Source organism: Sarcophilus harrisii, chromosome 4, assembly GCF_902635505.1.
Source record: "Sarcophilus harrisii chromosome 4, mSarHar1.11, whole genome shotgun sequence".
Taxonomy (NCBI): Eukaryota; Metazoa; Chordata; class Mammalia; order Dasyuromorphia; family Dasyuridae; genus Sarcophilus; species Sarcophilus harrisii.
The window spans coordinates 441011328-441033389 of NC_045429.1; the positions used below are offsets into that span (position 1 = coordinate 441011328).

At 40.7% G+C, this 22062-nt stretch overlaps 1 protein-coding gene across 12 annotated transcripts in view; it reads right to left on the minus strand.

Annotated features, from left to right (window-relative positions):
• NCOR1 (nuclear receptor corepressor 1) overlaps window positions 1-22062 on the minus strand; it is a 168726-nt gene that overhangs the window by 32981 nt on the left and 113683 nt on the right. For 10 of the 12 annotated variants that reach the window (XM_031967846.1, XM_031967853.1, XM_031967850.1 and 7 more), the window contains 11 exons: window positions 20285-20424; window positions 18286-18412; window positions 15014-15569; window positions 12916-13045; window positions 11752-11923; window positions 7990-8157; window positions 7103-7263; window positions 5310-5430; window positions 5111-5215; window positions 4687-4787; window positions 1620-1788 (listed from right to left, as the gene is read on the minus strand). In XM_031967846.1, the coding sequence (XP_031823706.1) occupies window positions 1620-1788; window positions 4687-4787; window positions 5111-5215; window positions 5310-5430; window positions 7103-7263; window positions 7990-8157; window positions 11752-11923; window positions 12916-13045; window positions 15014-15569; window positions 18286-18412; window positions 20285-20424 (1950 nt within the window). The remainder of the gene's footprint in view (window positions 1-1619; window positions 1789-4686; window positions 4788-5110; window positions 5216-5309; window positions 5431-7102; window positions 7264-7989; window positions 8158-11751; window positions 11924-12915; window positions 13046-15013; window positions 15570-18285; window positions 18413-20284; window positions 20425-22062) is intronic. The other 2 variants (XM_031967857.1, XM_031967856.1) reach the window with 1 other exon arrangement.

Here is a 22062-nt window from a genome sequence, read left to right on the forward strand (position 1 = left end):
AAAGAACACGGGCGGTCACAAAACATTCCTGCTCTGAATTGTCCCTAACTTTTCTCCAAATATAAACAAACAAACAAACAAACAAAAAAAAAAACACAGCCAAGTGAAATTCTTCTCACCAAACCAAAAAGTACAAGTCTATACAGGAGCTTTACTGGAGCTACTTATACATCAAGATTCTCAACTTTACATTCCAGGAAAATGATCAGAACTGAATTAAGATTATGGAGAGAGGGATCCTAATTCCCATTTTACTGTCTTCTCTCTGGCCTTCTATGGTAAATGGATGTTTATAGATAATTGTAAGAAAACACTTGCTCAAAAGAGAACTGTTCGGTTCTGCACACATATATTGTATCTAGGATATACTGTGACATATTTAACATGTATAAGACTGCTTGCCATCTGGGGAAGGGTACCCAGGCATATGTACTGTCACTAAAAAGTAATGATTATAAAAAAAAAAACACCCCCCCCAAAAAAAGACTTTGAAACTTGAAAAAAAAAAAAGAAAAGAAAATACTTGCTCTTGTTAGTTTAATAAAAAAAATCTCTTTCTAAAAGCAATTTAAAGTTAAACCTGAAAAATACTTCCTAGTCAAGGTGTTTGAAACTGATGAATAGATGAAATTTCATGTATGTACACACACACACACACACACACACACACACCTTTTTATGAAGCCAATACCATTAAATTAAAATTTAGTTAAAGCTAGTTAAATTTACTTATTTGCACAAATAGTAAAGCAGCTGAATCTGTAAATGACAATGTTGGGAGGGTGAGCCAACATGCTGCACAATGGTATAAAAATGCAAAAATGCTTTGACAGGCTAGACCATTGAACTGAACCTAACAGTTTGAAATTTAATAGGAATAAAAGTCATGTCTTAAGCTTACGGAAAAAAAAAAAATCAGTTTCATAAGTCAAGATGGAGGCAATGTAGCATGACCTGAGTGCAAATCTTGCCTTAAGACACTTACTAGGTATGTGATTATGGGTTTAAGTCATTTAACTTCTCAGCCTGTTTCCTCATCTGCAGAATACAACAGTTCTCCCACAGGGTTGGTGTGTGAACAAACTCCAATGAGATCAGATACATCGAGCACTTTGGAAACTTTAAGCACTATATGAACATTAGCTAGTATTATTGTTGTTATTACTTTGCTTTAACAAGGTCACAAAAAACTGAAGAATTTAAAGAAATGGAAGGAAGGAACACTCTACGTGTTCTCCATAAGAGCATTCACGAAAAGAAAAAGGGTTAAAGAAAACACTTGAAAGGGTACATGAAAGCTGTTTTTAAGCACAGAAAAGGTTTGTTCTGGTTGGCTGGGGAGGGTGCAATCAGGACCCCCACAAGCAGAGTGCAAAGATGCACCTTGAAGCTTCTAAGGCTGTCACTAAGTACGTGCTAACTGCAAGTGGAGGGCCGGAGGCCATGGGTGCCAGCTCCCCAGAAATCTTCCCAATCAGGCTGGAAGAGTGCTTCTCAAGGAAGCTTGGACAAGCGACTCTTCTTCAGAAAAAGATCTGCCCAGGGGGTTTCCGTGATCTCTGCCCATTGAGATGCCATGACATGACTGTCATTCTACACAGTTCACTTTCCAGACTTACTATCATATGACAATATGTGTCCACTCTTTCCTTCATAAATCACATGGCCTTTGGCTACAGCTTCCTCTCGACTCTTCTCTGGGCTACCTTCTTCCATGGAAAGCCTGGCAATCGCTCCCTTCACCACTGTGTCTGTTTGTATACCAGGCTGGGACAGAGCTGGAGTACCCTGACAAAAAGAGAAGAAAGCTGATTATCTTCTGAATGGACAACTTGATTTTAATTCTACATATGACAAAACAAACTTTAATGCATTTCATTTCTTTTTAATTTATGTATTGCTATTTTTTAAATGCACATTGTTTTATGAATCATGTTAGGAGAGAAAAATCAGAACAAAAGGGAAAAACCATGGGAGAAAGAAAAAAAAACAACAACAGGAAAAAGAAGTAAACATAACATGTGCTGATTTACATTCAATCTCTATAGTTCTTTTTCTGAATACAGATGGTATTTTCTTTCCCAAGTTTGTTGGGATTGCCTTGGAAATATATATTTAATTAAATATTTTATAGATAACAATGAGAAGCAGCATGGGGTAGTAGTGGAGAATTGGTGCTGGAGACAGAAAGACCTAGGTTCGAATCCTGGGTCTGAATGAGCCAAGATGATCATTTTTGTCTCCAGAGCTCCGGGTAGCTTTTGCTCATAAGCTGCAGAGATGCTGCACTCACTGGTGGAGAACTTCCTCCCCCAGGTGTCCCTATGCCAATGGCTTCCAGGCCAGACCCCGATTCTTTTAGATAATAGAAATAATGATCCTTTTAGATAACAGGAATGGTGATCCTGAACCCTGCTTTCAAAAGAGGAAGAACTGGACAGAGCTGGGAAAGGATATGTGTAAAAAGTGAGATGCCATATCTATGTTATATTCAAGTCAGTAATTATGTCCTCTGGTCCTCAGAGTGATCATCTTTGTTCAGGTTGGTAAACCTTTGAGCAAATTTCTAATGAAATTAAAAATCCTCAATTCCACTATCATACATATTACCTTCTAAGTTCATTAAAGGAAATGAATGCAATCTTCTTCTTCACTGTTTCCCACCATGCCTTAGACATGGTAAGAGTTCAAGGAGTGTTCATGCAATGAATTAACATAATTACTTAAACCAACAAGAAAAATGCTTTTTAATCTTTGAATAACATGTACACTATTTGCAAACATTGCATGAATTCTAAAAGGTGTTTCAAATCATGTGACAATGATGAGTGTTTGTGTTTGGGGTTCAGTCCTTTGAATGTTAGCCCACTGTAGAAATTTTCCATACCAATAAATATCAGATATTCTTCTGTAACTCACTTTTGGAGAATTGACCAAGTGGGAGTGGCACACTCAGAGTCACATAACCTTGAATCAAAGTCTTCCTGCCTCCCAGTGATACTCTCCATCCACTTGGCTAAGTTCAGGATGCCACTGGGAAATGAGCATGAGTCCACCTGCTACTACTTAACAATGTCTTTAATCGGGGCTTGTCAATGCTAAGTTAAAAGGGTAAAGTGGGCATTTTCTCTTTCTTGGCTGTTGCTTATCTTAGAGGAATAAAGTATGTCCGAAAATTTATTTATTGTTTTTGGGGGGAGACAAACTGGATTTAGAGGGTGGGTGGGGATGAGAGAAATCTTGGAACTTGTTCATTATTTTCTCAATCCTAACAATGAAGATCATGTAAAAACCCACTCCTTAGATACGAATAACCAAAAACACAGAGGTGTTTGGCAGTTCAACCACCAAAGGCAAATTAAAAGTCCTCCAAGTCAGGCTGTGTGCATTGTTACTGTAAAAGGGGATAGAAAGACCACTAAGATGTAAAGAAGACCTGAATACTGTGCTTAGGATTCAATTGTGATCACTCACAAAATAATTTATAGACTTGTCTTTCTGATCAAACTCCCTGCTCCTCAAAAAAAGTTTACAGAAAAGCTTCAAGCCCATAATCCTTCATCAAAAAGATTAAAAAAAAAAAAGAATCACATTTTCCTCTCCCTACTCCCTTCTCAATTCTACCTCTTTGTGTGTGTCCATAAAAATGCTTAAAGCCAAGTCCTGAAAGGGAGACTATGTGGAAAACATACTTCCATGGCTGACAAGACCTCCGGCCTTGCTTGACCTCACAGCTTCTCTGAGGGATATAACTGATTCTTCCCTCTTCCTAACTTTGAATCAGGGGCCAATCTTGTAAGATTCACTCCTACCCTCGGCATACATAATAGTGCGCACATCGACTGGTCCCTTTCTGTCCCATCACAACTTCAGCTCTCTGATACCAGCCCTTATCCCATCTCACCTGGACACTGGATGAGGCTACTAACTGACCTCAACCTCCAGTTTCTCCCCTCACCCATCCACCCTTCTCAAAGAAGCCAAACAGAAATTGATAAAACACAGACCCAACTGTGGCACCCTCAAACTCTTACTTCAAACCACACCCCTCTCATACACAAACATTTTCAGTGACTATTGCTCCCCAATCAAGTTTCTATCCACCTTTTCATTGTTACTTCCCCTTTATGTTCATTCTGTTCTGTCCAAATGGTCTGTTATAAAGATGTCCCAAGGAACCCCCAATGGTGGCAATAAACCAATATATCCTTGGCATCACCTCCCAGAATCCCAAGCTTCCTTCCAAATATGATCCAAGTTGTTACCTGCTCCCTGAGAACTTTCCCACTTGTCTTGGATACTTACACCCTCACTCTATGAACATCCTTTTCTATTTGCTAATTTTTTACATGTATGGGGATCCCCCAATGCCTAGCACAGTGCATTTTCACTCATTGGAGTGGAAGAGAGATATTTGTAGGACTGCACTGAATTTGGCTTTATTGTCCATCTGCAAAAGTGGTGACCCTTCTGGAGAAATTAGCCACAAGCCTCCTCCCTTTACCTGACAATGGGATACAATGAAAATGTTCCCAAGTGTGATGACTTCCATCAGCCACCTGATGACATTTTGTGTTCATCTTTCTCATAAAGATAAATGAATGGAAAATTGGCTCCATTAATTATATTTTGAAACAAAGAAAGCTTTGCAATCCACAACAATCTAGAGCTTTCACACTAAATTACCTGAGTAATAGAGCCTCGAAGGGAAGGGATATTTTCAACAGGAACTTTACTAGCTGGGGTTCCTCGAGTGATACTTCCTTCTTGGATTGCTGTTGTAGTACCTGGATCAAAATGAAATTAATGGCAAAATTATATCCTTTCAGGAAAATCATTCAACTTGTAACCTTAAACTACCGAATCATGGGGAAATGGGGACATGACATGATGGATTTTTAAAAATTATTTTAGAAGCATTATTCAATATATATTTATAACAAAGGGACATATAGTCTTACCAAATAACCACATTTAAAACAAAAACAGAATTAAAGAAGTCGAAGCTACTGTTTATGAACTACCACTGACTGACTTCCACTGGACCATCTCTCTTTTCTTCCTGAAAAAAATAACCTTTCTCCACCCATTCTGTCCCAGTATTTGTTACCTCTGACAACACCTTCATGCTGGGCCCTGACCAATAAGCCTTCAGGCTGGGAGGTTTGACCACGGGGAGAGAATTCCTCCTGCTTGATGTAGGGGATGGAGGCAGCTGATCAAAGTAAGAAAACAAGGAGGCCATGACTCCAGCAGCAGGGAAGGAATCTTCTTTCAGTGCCCCAAAGCCAGTGCCCTCAGCTCCTTACCAGGCTTTGTCGGTTCCTGCTGTCGTGGTAATCCAAGAGAGATAGACCCAACTGAAGGCTTTGCTGGCTCTGGTGTGTAGGAAGCTTGGCAATGAGAGGTCAAATAGGTGCCAGGGGTTCCCTGAAAGGAAAGACCAAATGAGCAGGCTGGCTGCCCAGGGCACCTAGGATGGTTTGTGCTGCTGTGCAGGCTGCTAGTTAAAGGGCAGATTTCTTTCAAGGGAGTTCTTGATGCTGTGTTCCCCCCCCCCCCACACCCCCCAATTCTCAGTATCTGTGAGGAAGAAGCTGCCATTCCTGCCCTCTCTGGGACCAAATGAAGTGACAACTCTCCTTGGAAATTAGTGTAATTACCTGCACTTGGTAGCCATTCTGTAAAAGAACTCATTTTCCAATTCTATAAACAATATATCACTGCAAAGCCACAAAGTGGGAAGAGTCCATGGAGGACATCCAGTCCAAAGCAGCCATTCCCTACACTTCACTAGCAGCATTCAGTCAGCAGATGGTGATGTCCATTCCCAACGCTAAAAACATTTTAAACTGTCTGTACCGGCAGGAACAGTCGTGTACTCAGTTATGTAAACTGCTCTCCTTGAGAAGGTCAAAGCAAGCCATCCCCAGATGGTTCTGTCCCTGGCACCGCAATGTCAGCACCCCCAAACCTGAGCTTTCTCTAAAGGTCCCTCCGCTGCTGGCCCTCTCTGGCCAGAGGCACCATGTTTACTCTAACTTGTGTCATGTCCTCCTCCTCAGCCCTTGTATCTCATCTGTTAAACGAGCCCTGGGATTCTGTATCTGCAATGTCTCTCCCTCCAAACACTGTCCCTTCTGACGCCCGCAGCTTCCTTTACTATGCTAGGGTCCTAATGGAGCAGTCACGATGTGGCAGTGGATAGAGCGCTGAACTTGATGCAGCCAGACACTCACTAGCTGTGTGACCCTGGGCAAGTCATGTAACACATTTGCTCAGTTTCCTCATGTATAAAATGTGGCTAACGACAGCACTGACCTCCTAGAGTTGTTGTGAGGATCCAAGAAAATCATGGTAAAGTGCTTAGCCCTGAGCCTGGTATAGAGTTAAGTGCTACAGAATTATCAGGTTTTATGATTATTAGCTAATATTTTTATCACATGGTCTCCCACAGATAACAATTTTCATGTACTGGAAGAATACAACACAGATCTGGTTGTGTCCCTCCTATTCTCAAATATCATCGTTGGCTGCTAAAAATGCCCTAAGTAAAATTGCAATTTCTCTGTTGGGCATTCATGGTACATTAGATAATAGAAAGGACTGGGACTCAGGAAGATCTTGTTCGACTGCCTCTTCAGGCACTTCTGAGCTCTTCCACAATGCCTTTCTCCTGATGCCCTTGATTTATAGTCTCCCCCAGCAGACCTCACTTTACACATACTCTAACTCACATATAATTCTCCTAGGTAACACTGTATATGACACTTATTTGCATTTTTATCTTAATCCTCCACTAGGTTATAAATTCTTTAAGGGAAAGGACCATGTTATATTTAAATTGTGCATTTCTCCTTCCTTTGGCTGTGTGCTACCAAAACAAGGAGGCAAATAATTAAAGGAATAAATGGTAAATCATAGTCTAGACACTGTTGATACTCTGCTTCTCCCTGGGGCATGCAATAGATTACACTTTCTAGACAGGGTTTCTGAAGGGTCTTTGGGGAAATTACTACTAATTAGGTATAATTAACTAGTACAATAAAGACAGAAAAATCTTAAAAAAAAAAAAAAAAGCAGTATTCAGAAAGAGTTATACCTGTGAGATTGATCCTCCCATAATAAAGGATGGCTTTTCAGTGGCCACAGTGCTTTTAGAAGAAGGAATGAGTGGAGGCGGTGGCCTGGTGGGTCGTGTTGTTGGAAGCCGTGCTGCATCGGGGAGACTTGTTATCACTTGATGTGGAGCAGGCTGGAGGACTTTTAAAGAAAAAGAAAAGCTTGAAAACCACATCAGTTTCTTAGCCTGCTAATACGTATTAACCAGCACAAGACTTGGTCCCAAAGTGAAACATGATTAACGGCTGGACTACAGAATGGTGTTCCCTCATTCCTAAATGCATCTCTTTCTGATGAGTTCTTGTTTTCCCTTCAGAATTTAGGTCACTGGTGGCTCTTGTGAGTTTGTAAAGCACAACTATCTCGTCTCCAATGACAACATTTACCCTCACAAGGCAAACACACAATCTAGCTTGTTTTTGTTGCTTAAACATCTCATATTCTTTCCAGACCCTGAGCAGCAGAAGCAAACTATGTTTAGTTTTTCTCCAAAAAGGCCTTCATCACTGCTCTGGACTTCACAACTCACAGAAAAGGAGGTTTCTTGGGAATAGTCTTAATTCCTCTTTGGCCCTATTTCCATTTCCTCTTTATATCCTACTTGATATGAAGAATAGGCAATGACTTTAGCTCCCACTAAGATGCTGGAAAACATACTGAAATAACTCAGGATTTCATACACAAATGCTTCAAGGAAAAGCCGTGTGGCTGTCACGAAGACAGTCAGGGAAAGCAGGTATGTCTGCTCACAAGACACGGAAACGGGGAAGATGTCATCTTGGAAGTGCAGAAGGAATAAGGAAAGGTGCATTACTGCACAACTGAAGGCAGACGCTGGCCACCACTAAGCCCAGGAGCCACAGTTACCTGGTGGGGCACTACAGCGGGCGTCACTCCGACCAGGCTGTGGAGATGCCCTACTGACTCCTCTTGGAGAGGGCCTCTGCCGGGACCCCGCTGCGGGGCTCTGCATCTGCGCTGCCTGTTCTACTGCAGGTCTGACCTCAGCATGAGCCGGAAGGGCCACTGATTTTCCTAAGAAAGTCAAGGTTACCAAATGAGGGAAGGACCTTAAATTAAAACATTAAGGACCTAGCCCACATCATCCAGGATAGGGGCAGTCTAACAACAAGTGAATGAACCAAAAGCCTCCAAACACCCCGCCCCCAACAAAAATCCACACTCAGATGAAAACCAGGAAAAGGAAAGCCAAACGAAAACTCTTTACATTATCTAAAAAGCAAAGAAACATCAGCACACTAACAAAAAAGGCAAATGTGGCAATTATCTTGGGAACTCAAGACCAGGGACCAATGGCACACCACCAGGCAACCACGTGCCTCAAGTGGGGTATGTCGGGCTCAAGAGGCACCAACTGTCTCAAAGTCAACCTGTGTCCTCAGGCCTTTTTAAGTATCTTTAGATAATTTTAGAAAGAGATAAAACTGAGCTGAGCTAATCCAACAAAATCAACATCTGGCTTTAGAAAAAAAAAATCTGAAGCTGAAACTAATTAAGACCAGAATATTTAAATGTAACCAAATATAAAGTTTTAAAGGGTAGAACAGGCTACAAATTCAAGTTCAGAAAAGCTGGCAAGGATTTTGTGCCAACTAAGATTTCCTTCCAGTGCTTACATATTCATTCAGTTTAAATGCAAAATTCAGCTATAGCAATTTTAGAATCAATCAGCCTACACAAGCACCTATCATCACTTACACCTTTCATAGAATTTGCTGTTTATTTTTATAAGACTTGTAACAAAAACAGACTGTAATGGAAATCTGCATCTCAACTACAGAAAATTTTTCCTATAATTTACTTCTTTACCATTTCATCCTCTCCAACTTCAGGATGGGATCAAATGAGTTTAAAATAGTTACTTTAGTTATTTTTATTATGTGTCCAGTGCTTTAAAAAAATGAGAATATGTCACTCCTTTTACTCCTAACAAATCCCAGTCTTAAGACACAAGTGAGTGAGGAACTGAACACAATTGTGCTTAGCTTCAGGAAAATCCTTCAGATGTTTAAATTTATTATAACAGAAAAGAAAGGGCAAGAAAGAGCTTGGATCCAAAGTATCTACCCATAGCTGGATTAGTGGAAGTTTTACAGGAAGAAAGCTTCTTTTAAGGAACCTCTAAAAGTGAAGCTGCATCCCTAGGCTACTGGGTTGAACAAGCTCACATACATGGAAAAATCTTAAGTGAAAACCATACATAAAATACATAGATCAGACACTTAAAATTTTTTGATTGTACTTTAGATTAGTCTTGTCAACCTGATATTTCCTATTACTTGTGTGTATATATGCACGCGTGTGTGCATATGTGTATGTGTGTGTGTACACATGCAAGTTCGGGAAGAAAAAGGAAAAACAATTTCCCCCAAAAGTAAAGAATTTTTAAAATAAATAAAAATTAATTGCACAAGAAACATCAAGTTGGAGTAGAAAGTGGCTAATCTGGAAGTTTCAAAGGCCTTCCTCTACTTGTGGCCTGGCCATTTCCAGCCAGGAAGCCTCTGGAAGACAATGCTCATTGACAGATAAGCGTCTCCATTTGTAAAAGAGGGTCATAATATTTGCACAGTTTTTCCTCACAAGGGCAGATGAAAGGATCAAGTGAGAATCTGTATGAAATGCTTTGCCAACTTTAAAGGAAGAGAGAAATGCTGTCTGATATTGTTTCTATCATAAGTTATTTTATCAACATTTTCCTGGATTCCCTAAATATAAGTTACATCATTACTAGTCATTTACCTTAATAGTCCATGTAAATGATATGTTTCTGCTGTAATTTTAAAAATGAATTTTGAGACTGCCTTTGATAAATTGAATACAATGCAAAGATGTCTGAATCAAAAGACTGGGGGAGGGAAAGTTATAGTGGATTAAGGAACTGAATTGTGACTCAAGCCCACAGAAAGCCCAATCCACACTGATTAATTACTGTTCAAGGAGCTAATATAAAGGGTAGAATCTTGAAAATTCCAGTATGAGGCAAAGCAAGCCCACATGCATAGGGGTTACTGAGAAGTTTAACTAGAATTTACATTTCTTAAATTCATAACTTTTGGTTTCTATCTGGCTTAGTCATACCATTCAGATCCAGCCTCAAAATTCCTAAGTATGTTTATTTGGGAGAAAAAATACAACAAAACACAAGAAAAAGGTGGGGGCCTAAGTTTCTTTTGGGTGTCTCAGATCTTTTCCCTCATGCAGAAGAGATTGAAATCCTCTTTTATTAGTAGTAAATTTTAGTCACACCCAAATTTTTTAAACTTGTTCCCTTTAAAGCAGAATGTTATGAGTTCAATGTATATAATCATTTGGGATGATGAAGTTACCAAGGTTTCTACAACTTATCCTAAACCACTTCAAAGTGATAAATTTACAAACTCAATTTTCTGCACACGCCTTCATCATGTCTACCATGCAGGAAACAATGACCATCAAATCACAGATTCTAGTTCAATAAAATCTTTATTCCTAGGGATTCTATTAATAAGAATAATATATGTGTCCGTAGTTGGGGAAATGCAACATGGTTGAAATAATCTCAGATGGCAATATCCTCAAATCCCACAAGATGGGGACATTTTTATTTAGAAAGTAGATAGATCTTGAATTCAAAAGATGCCATTGCTCCACTCCCCTTGGCTTGTTTCTTCCTCATTTTAAAATGATAAAGAGATAGGCTTGAGAAGGCCTACGCATACAACCCAAAATATAATTGCTTTTTGGCACTTTACTATAACAAATTCTGGCAAGACATCCATTTTTATTATTTAGAGGAAGGAAAAAGCAGGATGGCTGAGTCCTGAAAATGCTGTTTTGCATTACAAAGCTTTTCACAAGTTTGTCATTGCAAAGCTGACAACTCTTATTTACATCCATAAATTCTTCTCAAGAGCCTTGTGAATCATCTTGATAAAGAGGAAACTATTCAATAGAATTTTCTAAAATCCTATTTTACCAAACTACATGATGTCAGAAGGTGTATAACTAAGAACCAGGTCTCATCAACAGAGCTAAGGCTTCATTCCAGACTAAATGCAGAATTGTTTTGCCTTGAAGAGTAAATGTGGAAATTAGGGCTTCTTTCAAAAACATGAAAGGAAACCTGACTCTGGGGTTTTGTACAAACTTAAATCACTTAGATCAGCTGTACACATTTCAGACTGCAAACCATTTTTATTTTAAGTGTTAGATGTTGAATCCTTATTTGCTCTTATAATTTAGAAGAATTAGAGGCTCTAACCATAGCTTTGGCAAAACACTCAAAAGATACAAATTAAGAATTAGCCAATATGTAACACTGAAAATATTGCTTTGGTTTTTTAGTAGCTATAACTATTCCTTAATAGAACTTTTAAATTTCAGGTTAATGAATAGAAAATACTGACCATTTTTCCTTAGGTTCAATTCTAGGAATTAATTTGTCCATAAAAATGGGAGTAATAATTACCCACTGGTTTTTAATGATGGTTTACAAAATACCTAGAATGTAATGATGGGACTAGCCATCCACAAAACTCATTCTAGACTCCTTCAGTGGCTTCACTTACGGGTGGGAGGAAAGATAGGGTGGTATGAATGTGCCATGTTCCTAATCATGAAACCTACCTTCCCATTCGACACTGGGACTTGCAGAACGTCGACACTCTGGATCAAGTTGCTCTTGCCTCTGCCGCTCCTCCAGGAGGGCTGACTCATGCATGGCTTTAATGTGCCTCTGATAAAGAGCATAGCCGCTCACAGGGGCACCAACCGGCACGCTACAGGGGGTGCAGGAGACCTGCAAGGAGAACGGGGAAAATGTGCCAAGGAGTCTGCTGTGGCAGAATTTTGTGAATCACTACTTACAGCAACGTCCAGTTAATCATTGCTTTCTTTTTTTTGTTTTCCTTTCTCTTAAACAAAACTTGAATTTTGGCAAGGATAAAAACAAATTTAATACTATATACTATCTTCAAAAGTAAACACTAAAGATTGGGAAATACTGTCTACCATGTACATGAACACAGAATTACTAAAACTTTTGCTCTAATGAGTCTATTCCTTTTGATATCTGACATTTGGATAAGGGCTGACCCTGAAAAAGATGACATAATAGATATTAAAGTCCACTCCCATGAAGAAGCAACATACTGAAAAGCAATCATATCAAGAATTGCTCACAAAGTTAAATTCAAAATTCAAGGGAGAAGAGCATGAAGCACAGAATTCTTTTCCTCTGATGGTCTCTGGGTGGGAGAGGAAGCCTGGGGATGCACACAGGTTTCACTGAGGGTTATAAGAAGCTATTTCCAGATAGTTGAAGCACTATCATGTAAGAAAAGGCATTGTATCTGTTCTGTATGGCCCAAGAGGGAAAAAATCTGAATCAGTTTAAAGTTGTAAAAAGATAAATGAATTTATGCTTGATATCAGGAAAAACTTGTTAACAATTACAACTGTCCCAAAGTAGGAGGGGATACCTTGGGAAAGGATAGGCTTCTCTTCAATGGATGTCTTTGAGTAGAGGCTCTCTGATTTCTTGTGGGTTCATTACTAGGAGGATCAAATTCTGTTAATTCTTCTTCTCTACCTCGAGTTTCCATCTACCTCCACCACCACTTGACCCATCCATACACAATGAGAAAACACAAAATCTATGGCAATGAAAGAAGAGGACTTTCTGGAACAAGTTTTCCTTTCTCACAGGTACTAGAATGAAAGTCCTTCAAATAAATGAAAATTTAAGATAACCTAACCTCAAACCCGGGTTAGATGGCACTAAGAACTTACCATTGGTGGGATGACAGCAGCTCGATGATGAAGCTGTTGTAGGTCCATTGTAGCTGGTTTGATGGGAGAAGAGACTAATACAGATCCAGTAGGATTTAACAGTGAAGGTTTTGAATCCATAGGAAACATTCTGGAGTCAGGAAAAAAGAGCCAAAAAAAAAAAATAATAATTTAAAAAAAGTTTACAGCTAATTCCCTTATATTAATCTGTATAATTTACTTATGTTAATTAAAATATGGTTCTTACAACTGAGGAAACAAAGATGATAGCATGTCACTACTAACTCATAAACAAAGTTATTTGGCCTTATCCTGACCTGAATTTACATAAAAGGGGTTGAAAAGGTGACCTCGCTTTCTTGTGTCCCGAAGAGACAGACTGAAAATCTTGGCCTGGGGTCAGCAGCACAGCTCTGTCACTAACGGGTGAGCCTGGCAACATTGATGACTTGGACCATGCTTGTGATCAGACCAAAGGACTTACCTTTTATGGGTAATAGTTATGGTGGATTTTAGAAAATAAGAATGTTAGAGAAATCATTAGGAATGATTTTTTTAAAAGGTGGCAATTATGCCAAACAGTAAAGACTATTTTATTTTAAACAGTTAAAGCTACATTTTCGGTCAATATTATACAAATATGTATTAACTCAAGGGTGATTTAGGTTCTTAAAAATATATTAAGAGGATCACTTCACTTCATGTCATTAAAGGACAATTAAATATAGCTATTTTCAAGGAACATATAAAATAAACTTTTAAAATGAAGTTATATTTAGAAATGAAGATTTCTCTTCTGTCCCTTCAATCTCCTATTCTCTTCCGCTATCTTGAAAAATCTAGAAAAACAAAATAACTAAATAATGTTTAAAGTTAAAATTAAAAAACGTCAAATTGTTAAAAGGAATTCTAGGATGCCTAAAGAGTACTTCCATACTAAATTAATTTCAATCTACAACCACCATTTTAATCATGAAATGGTATATTTTAAAGTTTAATTGGCTCTTTTTGCAATTCTACCTTTGTCTACTTGCTCCTAAATCTATTTATCTAGGCTCCAGCCTTTGATTATAACCTACCTCCCTGCTCTCCCAAGCTATTTCCTCCCCTGGCCATTCTGGCCCTACTGCTAACCATGTCAACTGTTTTCTTTTGTGTAGCCCCATTACCACCTGTGCCTCAACAAATCCCAGCTCTCAAGGTGCCATCATCTTGCTTTTTTGTTGCTGAAGAGCCCTGTTTGAAGTGGCTCCGCTTCTCTGTTTAGCTGCCCAGCCCTTCTCTTCCCAAACTGCTTCTATCACTCCACTCCACAGCTCTTCAGGGAAGTCCCTCTCCTAGGGCTGTAATACCACCCTCTAAAAAAGAGCTCGTACAATGCTTCTCTCCTCAGCCTTTGGGTGTCCCTTATCTCTCCCAGAACCTCACTCATTCACTCTCCCTTTTTCTCCAAATGTAACATCTCCACAGTCTCTAGCTTTCCCCTGAAGCTTACAAACATTTCTGGTTTACCAGTCTTAAAAGACCCTCAGCTGACCCTACAGTTCCCTTAACCTATTATCCTAGATCTCTCTTAAATTTCCATTATCAAAAAAAATATTTTTTTTAAAAGGAAAAAAAAGAAAATCTGCTGCTTCCATATTTCTTACTCTGCTGCCTTCTTAATCCTTTTCAGCTTAGCTTCTGATCCAATCCTTTAAGCTAAACAACAGTCTCTTAACTGTAAAATCTGAAGGACTTTTCTGAGTCCCTAACCTTTCTTAATTCCTCTGAAACATGTGATCAGACCTTCTCCTTCCTTGAGCTTTCTGAGACTATTCTCCCCTGATTCTCCTGCTCAGTAAGCCAGCACTTCTGTATTAAGCACCTTTTCTGTGCCACACACAACTGTTGCAGTACAAGGGCAAAAGCAGGGGTCCTCCCTTTAAGGAGCTCACCCTAGGAGAGAGAACATGCAGAGAATTATGCACGTATAAGATAACGTCTGCTTGCTGCATAGAACTAAGATGGGGGGCCCTGCAGGCCCCCATGTACGGGGCCGTCTTCCTATGACCAGCAGAGCAGCCGCCCAGCCCCATCTGGCCCCGCCCACACTCACCTCTGCCTCTCAGGAGGTTCTCCATCCACATCTTCATCGGCGCTACAGGTCGCGCTGGAATCGTTGTCAGAACGAGACTCAGGCCTCAGAGCACTGGAAGTCTGGGCTACGGCGAAGCTCGTGTCCTCTGGCTCAGACCTCTCCTTGGGCCTTGCGGAGTCTCCCTCTTTGGCGTCCCTTTCTGTTTTCACCTGGACATTTTCGGGCACCCTCACCTCTGCGTCACCAGGTTCTGCTTTGGTTTGCCCGCAGAGACTACCAAGTGACTGAGTGTCAGCAGAGGGACTTTCACCATCAATTTCCATGGGCTCCTCAGGGTCTTCAGTGACTTCCTCCTTAACCTGAGTTTCCAAGGCTTCTTGTCCAGCTCCTGGCTTTGCAGTCGGGACGATAGAAGCGGGAGAAGCGCCGGGGCCGCTTGTACTGGATTGCAGTTCTCCCGGGGCCTCGCTGGCTAGGCCAGAAGAGGCATTTTCTGTTGGGTCCTCACCTGGCTTGGCACCCTCATCCGGGGAGGGAGAAGGTGCACTCTCTGTGTCAGAGCTATTTTCAGCACCTGGAAGATAAGGCAGAGTACACTCCTCAGGAGCACATTCAGGAATCAGCAAGGGTCCCCAGTCTAACTGATAGGGACTTGGAAAAGGGAGCTTTGTTACTAACTTGGAAGGGCTGAGTGATGTTAGCAGTTTACATTTCACAAACAACCCTTTTGCCCCACAGAAATTTTCCACCAAAAAATCCTTTTGAAAATTTTTTGAAAATCTCTACTTGAAAATTTGAAAGGGTTTCATAGGTTTTAATCTACCTCAAACTAAGATCTCCTTTCTAAATATTAATATATCTGAAAATTATATATATATATATGAAAATGAAATTCCATAAAGTAAAAAGTATTAACCTAAATTTCAAGGAATGAGTTCTCATCTTTTATTTCCTACAATAATTTCAGATTTTTTTTTAAACTGAGAATTTGTGATTTTACTATGTGGGGAATTCCACAAGGTAGAAATTTCCTCCTCAGATATTCAGCTTTTGAAAAGTGTCAAGGAACATGAAGGCAGTAAGGGACCAATGCTACTGCATTTCTTTGGGGTACATGCTGACTGCCCCCCACTATTGAAATCAAATTAGACAACATTTTTCTACACCACTGAGCATTAGTCTAAGAGACAATTACAACAACCAAACAAGGAAAATCTCTTGTTCCAAAGAAGCCACCTTACACCACAATGAAAAGGACAGGGCCTGATCTGACATTCAAGTCTCATGATACTTTGCTAGTGGACAGAAAGCTTACAAGGAGCTATGTATAAAAGGTCTGCACCAGGTAATGGTAAATCTACAAAGTGGAACAAGACAGACTATTATAGGAGAAAAGATTCATGGAGAAATAACTCTAATTCAATAGAAAGCATTCATTTATTCTATGAACATTTATTAAAATACCTACCATGTGCCAACACTATGTTGTGTTAAAAACTTGGCAACTGTTATAGGAAAAGTATTAAGTATTATTGGAACAGAAAAAAATGAAAAGAGAAATTTTTTTTTGTTGTTGAAGGTGTGAGAAAGTTTTCTAGACAGTATTTCTACAAAAGAAAGAGATTCTAGGAAGGTACAAGTGAAGAAAGGTATGGAACTGGGATAGTTTGGGATGCAGGAAAACAATTACAGTTGGTGATAAATTGGCTTTGATTCTGTAGGGTTGGGGTATCACAGGAGATTTCTGAGCAGGGAAATGCTATTTTGATGGTATAATAAGCCTATTGGAAGGATTACATTCTGAGCAGAGTAAGAGAAGAGATATAATAAGCACCTGTTCATACACTTCTTCCCCTGAGATTGAAAGGCACTCTTTCTCAGAACTTGCACAGAATTTTATATGTCTCATAAGCTAGCTAACTATACTCTAGTTATGAAAAAATACAATCTTTTTGTATCACATTACAATCTATTTCACACTCTACTTATTTGCAATTTGTTATATTATTGTGACTTATTGTATAGTACTGAGAATGTTTCATTCATCTAGCTAGAACAAAAATTCCATAAAGGTAATGATCTTTGTATCCCTGCCAGTTTCTAACACTACTTCACACACAGTAGAGAATTAATTAAAGGAGAATGTTAGAAAGAAAAGAAGGCTGCTAGATAGAGAGGACTGGGAGAGAGACCACAAGAGCTGTTGTTTGTCCTTTGTTCTCAAAGAGGACCATGACACTGGGCATTCACATGCCATGCAAGTGAACTGAACTGAAGCGAGGGAAGGCTGGGCAAGGTCCCCCAGCTTCACTGTCTCCTCTGCCGCCATCTGGGTCTAGTGGCCCACTGGAGATCAGGATGACAAGAGATGACCCTGGATTCAGTGGGAAACCCTGCCCTTTTAAAACTGAGGTCTTCATCTGACTGAGACAGCAGCCATTCAATGAGTAAGGCTAGGTAAGAAATGAGACAGAAAATGGCCTCTTTTACAAAGATTGTTGCTGGCACAGGAGAACGTAATCAGGCTGAAGCCAATGGAGAGGCAATGCTGGGTCTTTCACTACCCACTCATCTTTCCCCAAAGCCACTCTTCAGAGATGCCATATTCCTGCACCTACCCCAGTATGCTTCTCAAATATACATCCTAGGACCCAGTAAGCATCCAACCTCCACTTTTCGCTTCCTATTTTGAACTACCTGTACAATGCCTCTTGTTGAATGTTGCCTCCAACTCAACCTGTCATCAAAAATCTATTGAACAGTCACTAGAACTCAAGGCACTGTGCCAAGGGCTTAGGGAAAAGAAAGAGAGATTGAAGCTGGGGGTCCCAGGCTGAGGAGAGGGGATACCCTCTAGGAAATATTAGCATTACAAGGCGGTGCCTCCAGAGCACCAGAATGAACCAGTTGGCAATGGCTGGTCCACAAGAACACAAGGGTCTGGGGGAGGCCTAAAAGAAGCTGGATGCTGCGTCAATACTTGCTAAAGGATGTTGATGAGGGATGAAAATCATCTAGCAAATGGAAAGATTGACATTATTACAAACACCACCTTTTCATTCTCTTACCAATGATGTGACAAAGAGAACCATGCCTACACTGTCCTTGCGCAATATTCAGACCTTATTCATCACCCAATGTTCACAATGGGAGAGACGAAAGGCTGTGGAAATGCAATCACAGGTGTGTCCTTTACCAAGCTGCTCCCCAATGACTTAGTCCATTCGAGAGGCCTGCAGGTCTGGGCACAGCAGGGGCAAAGGCTCCCTGTGATCCTTTCTAAAATCTACCTTCGCTGTCTTCTGGATTTTCTTCTTCATTGGAAGCTTCAATGTCTTCATCCTCTTGGGCAGAAACAGTAGAAGCAATGCTTTCACACTGGGACACGTCTCGCTCCTCCCGGGGCCTTCGTGAAGACTGAATCAAGAGAGAATGCGTTAAGGACCCGCATGACAACAAATGCAGGAAACAGAACATCCAAACCAACATGAACAAGCAGCAGACACACACAAGACAGAATTTTCAAGCAGACCACTAAAAACCGCCAGCCCGCGAGGCAGCATAGTCAAAATGACGGTGACAGGTCTCTGGTATACTGGAAGGAGCCCTAAACTCCAATCTGAGGTTGAGTTTCAGGATAAAGAATGCTTTTAGCATTTAGTACCTTATGAAGTGGTGAGGATGCAACGAAAGCACTTTGTAAAAATTAAAGCTACAATTAAGCACAGTGCCCAGAGTCAGGAAACCTTGACATTAATCAAATCTAGCCTCGGCCACTTCTAGGTTACTTCTGCTTGCCTCAGTTTCCCCATTTGTAAATCAGCAGCTACTTCTCACGATTACTTGTAAAGATCACATGAGTTAATGAGCATAAAGTATTTGCAACCTTAAAGGGCTAGCTAAATAGTAGAATGGAAACCCAAAGCAGGTCCAAAAATCCAGCCCAAAGTCCTGGCTCTCTCATTTTGGATATGTCAGCATTCTGCCCAAACGATGAAAACGCCGTCTAAAGTTTTCCTATGGGCAGGACAACATCCTTCCTCTTTTCTTGTCTGAGACCAAAAAAAAAAAAAAAAAAGATAAACTGCTCTTTCCTAACATAACATGATGCTTTTTATTTTCAGTATTTCATGCGTGGCTTTCCCAAAATTCCTCCTACTCCAGTGCACTGTGCAATGCCACAAGGATACAAGATTGTCTAGATGTTACCCAAGCTGGAAAAACTTCAAAAATGGGACAAGTCCAATTCTTTTTGTACAGCAAAATAATTTAGGACATGTATACTTATATTGTATTTAATTTATACTTTAACATATTTAACATGTATTGATCAACCTGCCATCTGGGGGGAAGGAGGGGAAAAACTAGAACAAAAGGTTTGGCAATTGTCAATGCTGTAAAAGTATCCATGCATATAACATATAAATAAAAAGCTATAATAAAAAAATAAAAAATGGGATAAGGGTCTCTGCCTGCTGCTGCCCAAGGAGGAGGCAATATCCAATGATGAAACATTTTCTGCTACTGACCCTTAACCTTTTTCTTTATCTACTGCCTCAGATTCCCTCTCGGCACCACTCAAGGGCATTTCTCCACTAAGATGACCCACACAAGTTGCCAGGAAGGCCCCCAGCTTCCAGGGGCACTGGCAGCCCTATGTTAATGAGGATTTCTTCAGCCTCGACAAATGATAAGAAAAATGCTAGAGCAGAAAGCAATTCCTCTCATTTTCATTAAGGCAAAGCTGGACCTGTGGGGCTTTAGGACTATAGTTCTTTCACATGGACCCAAGTGCTTACGCACAGATACCCACAGGAACACTGGGCAATAAAAGCATGGGGCAGGGCCCACCCACCCCCAAAACACTGAGGGGCTCACCACCACCCACCTACATAAATATATCCTCAGCACCCAGATATTATGTAGATGTATGTATATGTATGCATGTATGGGAACAGCACATAGTAGGTGTTCAATAAATTCTTGTTTCTTGATTGATGCATTTATCCACTGGTATTCCTCTCTAATCCCTAATATATGTCCTACTCCCGCTACCAGAGAGGTGTGCAACACACACACACACACACACACACACACGCAAAGTGCATCCAGCCCTCTGCCCTAACGTCCCCCTTCTGGTCCAAGAGCTGCGGCAGTGCAGGTTGGGGAACGGGGGGAGCTGAGGCAGCCCAGAGTTCAAGCTGCCATGCATCCCTTGTTCTCAAGCAGACCCTTTCTGTCGGCGTCCTTTCCCCCAAGAGACCCCCGACCTCCAGAGGCTGCCCCTACCTTCTGCTTGTGCTGCTGCAGCAGGTTGTCCAGATTGTGGCGCCTTTTGTAATTGAAGTAAAAGTTTTTACACTGGGCTTCACTTTTAGTCCCCACCATTTTGGCAATGGCTGCCCAGTTCCGACCGTGTTCCACCAAGCCTGTAGAAGAGAGGAGGCACCTGAAACCCGGGACTTGTCCCCGAGAGGCTGCGTCACCCCCTGAACAAGGGGAGCTTGCTTTTCACACACCCACAGACACAGCTGTCGGGACCCTGGACACCGAACCCTGGCTCTCCCTCCTACCTCTACCTGCTATAGGAAATGGAGCCGGGGACTGGCTGAGCTCGGCCCAAGTTAGGAATGGGCAAGGGAAGTCGGGTGGAGATGCGGAATGGATGTTCAGAACTTGGGGAAAGAGGTCTTCCTAGGATGCTGCTATTATTTCAAGCAGGGGAGACTCTTTTCCAAAACAGACCCAGCCTTCCATTTCAAAGCTAAGAATAAATTAATGTAAAATGACCTCTTTGCATCACTGCTTCCCATGTATTGGCGTGACTCATAAGTTTTCGAAGGTAAATACTGTGAGGTTCAAGTTTAAGGTAAAACAAGATAAAGGATCTTAAAATCTACTGTCTTATAAAAGGGGCTCATGACTAATGCCCAGTACAATGGGATAATACAGACAGAGCAAGCAGATCTATGTAGCAAATAAAAACCTCCTATACATATTCCCCAACATTCCAGCTTCTTGAAGAACTAGTTCTAGGGAGCAAATCCTTCTGGATGTTGGCAATCTGTCATTCCTATCCATAATCCATAAGCTGCTCCAAGTTTGGGCACTCCCTCATGACTACAAGAACTGATATAACTAAAAGTCCACTCACTGCAGACCCCCTCTCCTCCCCTGATGATCTACAGTTTATCTGATATAAATCATATGTGGATGTATTTATTTGCATGTTCCTCCCTCTCCCCCCACACTAACCTTGAACTCGTTGAGAACAAAGGATATGTTTGCCTTTATATTTCTAACACCCAGATCAGTTCCTGGGACAAAGTGCTTGCTGACTAAAAAATATTTTCCATAAGGAAACTCAATTTAAAAAGGAACCCAAGTTGGGATTAGGACATTAAATCAGACTCTTGATTTATAAATGTTTTCTTTAAGAGACCAATCCAGAGACCAGAAAGACTGATAGGATATTTTTTGTTCCTTCTTTTATTCATTCAGTGAAAGGAGACTTCTAAACACATCCTACTCTCCTGGTCCCTCCAGGCAATCTACCTTGGTCTTGGTCCTATACTGAATTCTTTCATCATTTAGAAAAATTCTTTGTCCCCCCAAAATGGCCTGGTTCCCAATGCCTTTTGCCCAAGCAATCCCATGGGAAGGTACAGCCTGGAGAAGTCTCTGAAAGGTTTCTCCTGCCTGGGAAAGAGAACTGGGAGCAGACTATGGAAGCTGCCCAGAGCTGAATCATAAGATTGCTCCCAACCAGAGGGCTTTGATGGTAATTTTTATACACTATAGAGGGAGGGCTTTTTTTTTTTTTTTTTTGGCAGAGGTCAGATGTTCAGCACAATTCACATCTGATCCTTTGCTTGAAGGCATGTCCTCTCCTAATAACTACTATGTGGGGGATATAAGTATTTAAACCCTCTATGTGGGCTGGGGAACAGCTTATCAATTTCTTTGGATGAGACCAATAAACTGGAAGAGGACCAAAGGATTCTGAGCTACTGAAAAGGAGCAAATAGCTGACAAGGAGCCACTGAGGCTCTTTTTGGCTCTCTCTC